Source organism: Capsicum annuum, unplaced genomic scaffold, assembly GCF_002878395.1.
Source record: "Capsicum annuum cultivar UCD-10X-F1 unplaced genomic scaffold, UCD10Xv1.1 ctg2754, whole genome shotgun sequence".
NCBI classification, from domain to species: domain Eukaryota; kingdom Viridiplantae; phylum Streptophyta; class Magnoliopsida; order Solanales; family Solanaceae; genus Capsicum; species Capsicum annuum.
Genome location: NW_025833917.1, coordinates 553,604 through 559,051, shown reverse-complemented (window position 1 = coordinate 559,051; position 5,448 = coordinate 553,604). Strand labels below are relative to the sequence as shown.

The 5,448-nt window shown below is 39.4% G+C and overlaps 1 protein-coding gene across 1 annotated transcript; it reads left to right on the top strand.

Annotated features, from left to right (window-relative positions):
• Nucleotides 1-520: 520 nt before the first annotated feature.
• Nucleotides 521-2,369, top strand: LOC124890947. Its single transcript, XM_047402793.1, has 2 exons — nucleotides 521-666; nucleotides 2,027-2,369. Exons 1-2 carry the CDS (start codon nucleotides 521-523, stop codon nucleotides 2,367-2,369), a joined length of 489 nt encoding a protein of 162 aa, XP_047258749.1.
• The last annotated feature ends 3,079 nt before the right edge of the window (nucleotides 2,370-5,448 follow it).

Here is a 5,448-nt window from a genome sequence, read left to right as displayed (position 1 = left end):
GGTCGAGAGACATTTGAGCATATCATTGATAAAGATAGCTTGTTATCCTAAACACCATTAGAATCTTTAGTCACCTCTAGCATCTACCATGTACCGTAAGCCCTAGTGAACATAATTCTAGTTATTTCTTAAAATCTTGGTGACAAACAATCATTTATGAAACTTAAATCCCCATTTCAGGAAATGTAAAACTATCAGTAAATTAAATCACAAATGACTTGAGTTCACACCATGTTACCTGTGGGATTCGACCCTAACCTAGTTGGATTTTATATTACCAACGATCATTTACACCCATTCAAGAGTGTAGTTTGAGCGTTATCAAAAATGGCACCATTGTTGGGGAATACAGTTGAAAACTGAAAGTTGTGTGCGCTAATTGACTATTAGTTAGGTTTCCTAGATTTACATTGATTTGTTGTTTTTATTTATTGTAGGTTCCTTGTTGTTTATGCCAAAAACAAGAAGTTCTGGAGAATCCTTATTACCTATTAATCTGGAACCGCAGCTGATCGAGAGAATGGCAGAACAGGAAGAGGCTGACAGACTGGCAGCCTTGGCCAGGGCTCAGGTGAACGTACAAAGCCAGGGTCAACAAGTACGTCACCCAAACCATGATGATGAAGACTTTGGTGATAAGGAATTGTTGAATCCTCAAAACCCAAGGCGAGCTAGCAAATTGCTACACCAGTGCAGCAAAATTTTGACCGAAACCATCTAGTTAGAGGAAGGTATGGTCAATAGCCTGTCCATTACGAGGTTGATGACGATGATGAAGGAATAGACGGAGTAGATGCAATGGGTGCTATTATTTCTTCACTGTTGGCACCTGGTGTAGAATTCAGTATAACAAGTACTATGATTCAACTCCTGAATCTGAAGGGGTTGTTTGAAGGCTTGCCAGGTGATGATCTGAACATTCACATGGTGAACTTTATCACCATTTGAAAATCTTTTTATAATCTGAGATTGAGCCAGAATGCGATCCGATTGAGATTATTTCCATTGTCTCTGTCTGAGGAGGCAATAATGTGGTTAAATGAGTTGGAGCCCGATTCTATAACCAATGGGAGACAGTTAAAAGAGGCGTTCCTAGAATGGTTATTTCCACTCTCCAGGAGGGTACAGTTGAGGGATAAAATCATTAACTTTAAGTAGCTCCCGATTGAAGCATTGCATGAAACTTGGGAGAGATTTAAGAAGAAGATGGCACAATATCCAAACTACAACATGACAGACTTATACTTGATGGAGACTTTGTATAGAGCTTTTAACTCTATGACAAAGCCAATTATAGATAATGTTGTAGGTGGTTCATTCATTGACCTGTATTTTTAAGATGCTTCAGACATGCTGAATAGAATAATCAAACAGAGTCGGGCTTGGCATACGAGAGATTCTATGGTAGCTAGCCCAACTATTTTTGGTGGTATGACTACGGAGCAGTGCAGAAAGGATAAGGAATGAGACTAAGACATGGCCCACTTAAAGACTCAAATGGACTTGTTGACCAAGCACTTACTGTTAGGTAAGACTGAAAAGGTTAAGGCTGTGAAATCTCAGTGCACTGTTGCTATTGATGCAGATGAGGAGGCAAATTATGTTCATAATCAGGGGATTTCTGAGGCAACCGCCAAGGGAATCAATGTCGGAACCTTTATGACAAGCCTGATTATAAAGATAGGGAGCAAGAAAACTGGAGAAGCAATAATGATAGAAGTGGTTTGTATGTTCCTCCTGGAAGTCAGGATATTTCACAAACAAGATCTAGCAAGATTTCCATGGAGGACATGATGGAAAAATTGTTGAAGAGAGTTGAGGCTACCAACTCGGGGGCAACCACTATGAAGAGTGAATTCTCTACCCTGAGTCAGTTGGTGAGTTCACACTCCACTTCTATCGAGCAGTTAGAGCAGCAAATAAGCCAACTTTCTGCAACACTGAACCAAAGAAAAAGTTGTACTTTACCTAGTGATACAGTTCAAAATTTGAGAAATGATGGATCATGTATGGCGATTACCACTAGGAGTGGTAAGATCTCACCTGGCCTTTCTATAGGCAAATCTGTAGATGGTGAGGTGGTTGTTGATAAATCCAAAGAAAGCAAACTAGTGGAGCCTAAGAAGCTGGATAGTTCTATTGATGCTTTGGAGAGAGAAAAAACAGAAGAAAGAGGAGTGGTGTTGAAATCTATCCCGAGACCACCACCTCCCTTTCCTCAACGATTTAAGAAGAAATCCTATAATGCCAAATTCAGCAAATTCATGGAAATGCTCAAGCAATTAGCAATAAATATGCCCCTGGTTGAAGCACTTGAGCAAATGCCAGGATATGCAAAATTCATAAAAGACCTTATGACTAAGAAATGATTGATGAGTTGTGAATTAGAGGCAGATATCTACCTTTGTAGCACTATTTCTACAAGGAACCCAGTACAAAAAAAGCCAAACCCAGGTGCATTCACTATTCCCTACACAATTGGGATAATGGAATTCACCAAAGCACTATGTGATCTAGGAGCAAGTGTTAATTTGATGCCACTGACTATTTATAGAAAGTTGGGTCTGGAAAATCCCACACCCACCAACATGAGACTCGTTATGGCGGATTGGTCAATAAAGCAACCGATTGGCATTCTGTATGATGTGTTGGTGAAGGTGTCCAACTTTATATTCCCTGCAGACCTCATCATTCTAAATTACGAGGTGGACTTCGAGGTGTACATAATCTTGGTTTAATCTTTCCTCGCTACAGAAAGTGTGTTGATTGATTTGAGAGGGAATGAGCTCTTATTCAGAATGAATGATGAAGTGGTATAATTTGATGAGGGCAAATCAATAAAGTGGCATGAATAGATGAGTGTATTCTCAGTAATTGATGTGTATTATGAGGATGAACATCAGGTGCCCATAGCTAAGCAACTTGTTATAGAACCTTTAGCCATGGTCATGATGAATTCCGATAGTGAAGGCATTGGGGAGTATGAAGAGACCATTTTTCCTTGACAGGCATGGTTTCATATCCTTATGCTCCTAAAAAGCTAAACCTTGACCTAGTTAATCGACCAACGCCACCAGCCAATCCATCTATTAAGGAGCCTCCGGTGTTGGAATTGAAAAAATTGCCTGGGCATCGATGGAACGTATTTCTGGGAAATGGGAACATGATACCTATTATTATTGCAGATGATTTGGGGGAACAATATATGAATGCATTTATCGCCGTACTTTAGAGGCACAAGAGAGATATAGGGTAGACCATTGCAGATATTATTAGCATTCCCCAAGGAATCTGAACACATAAAATTCAGCTTAAGGAGGATTGTATTCCAACCATAGAGCATCGGTGTAATCTTAATCCACAAATGCAAGAGGTGGTTAAGAAGGAGATTATTAAATGGTTGGATGTAGGAGTGGTTTACCCTATTTCTGATGGTAAGTTGGTGAGCCCAGTTTAATGCGCACCTAAAAAGCGGGTATGACGGTGGTTGCTAATGAAAATAATAAGTTGATTCCGCTCAGGCCTGTAACTGGGTGGAGAGTTTGCATGGACTACTGTAAGATAAATTCTTGGACTCTGAAAGAACTTGGACTCTGAAAGAACACTTTCCAATGCCCTTTATGGACCAAATGCTTGATCGATTAGCTATCCTGGGGTGGTATTGCTTCTTGGATAGTTATTCTGGATATAACCAAATATGTATTGCTCTTGAAGATCAGGAAGAGACAACATTCGCATGCCCATATGGCACCTTTGCATTTAAAAAGATGCCATTTGGGCTATGTAATACACTCGCCACTTTTCAATGGTGTATGATATCTATCTTCTCTAACATGGTGGAGGACACCATAGAGGTATTCATGGATGATTTCTCTACAGTGGGTGATTCATTTGAGATGTGTTTGGAAAATCAGAATGTAGCCTTGCAAAGATGTGTTGAATTTAATTTGATGCTTAACTAGGAAAAATGCCATTTCATGGTCAAGGAGGGTATCTTTCTCGGCCACAAAATTTCCAAAAAGGGGATAGAAGTTAATCGAGCAAAGGTAGAAGTTATTAAGAAACTACCACCTCCCATTTCAGTGAAAGAAGTGTGCAGTTTTCTTGGATATGTTGGATTTTATTGGATATTTATAAAAGATTTCTCAAAGATTGTAAATCCACTTTGCAAAATTTTAGAGAAGGAGGTGAAATTTTCCTTCGATAACGAGTGCTTGAAGGCATTTGCATGCCTTAAAAAGAAGCTGATTGAGGCCCCTATTGTTATTTCACCTGACTGGGAAAAACCATTTGAGATCATTTGTGATGCAAGTGGTGTGGCCCTTAGAGCTATATTGGGGCAAAAAAGGGACAAACTATTCCATCTGATATATTATGCCAACAAAGCACTGAATAGAGCTCAAGAGAATTACACCATTATTGAATAGGAACTTCTGGCGGTAGTGTATGCTTTAGAGAAGTTCAGAGCTTATCTTCTTGGGACCAAAGTAGTGTTCCACATCGACCATGTTGCCTTGAGGTATTTGATTACTAAGAAGGATGGTAAACCAAGGCTGATCAGATGGGTATTGCTGGTACAAGAATTTGACTTAGAGATCAAGGATAGGAAAAGTTATGAAAACTAGGTTACAGATCATCTGTTTAGAATGGAAGGTGAACAGGAAAGTAATGATGAAATAAAGATAAATAAAGCATTCCCTGATGAGGAGATTCTAGCTACCGCTATGGAAAAATTGCCTTGGTATGCAAATTATGCAAATTATGTTGTGAGTGAGGTCATCCCAGAAAACCTTTATTTCCATCAAAGGAAGAAGTTCCTACATGATATGATGCATTACTTCTAGGATGAGCCATATCTTTTTTGGTGATGTGTAGATAATATTATAAGGAGATGTGTGCTGGAAATAGATGTATTGTGCATATTGGAAGCATGTCATGCTTCCCAAGTCGGGGGTCACCACACATGTGACTAAACAGCTAGAAAGATGTTACAGAGTGGCTATTATTGGCCAATATTGTTCAAAGATGCCCACAAGTTTGTTCTGAAATGTGACCAATGGTAGATGCAAGGGTCAATCTCTAAAAGACATGAGATGCCCTAGACTAAGATGCTTGAAGTGGAATTATTTGATGTCTGGGGCATTGATTTCATGGGTCCTTTTGTGAGATCGTACAGGATGAAGTATATTTTAGTTGCTTTTGACTACATCTAAAAATAGGTTGAAGTTGTAGCCTTGTCTGATAAGGAAGGAAAGAGGGTTGTTTCTTTTCTCAAGAAGAACATCTTCTCTCGCTTTGGAGTACCACGTACTATCATAAGCGATGAAGGATCTCATTTTTACAACAACATGTTTTGAGCAGCTTTGGAAAAATATAGGGTAAAATAGCATAGAATGGCTACTCCATACCGCCCACAAACCAGTGGGCAAGTGGAGGTATCAAATTGTG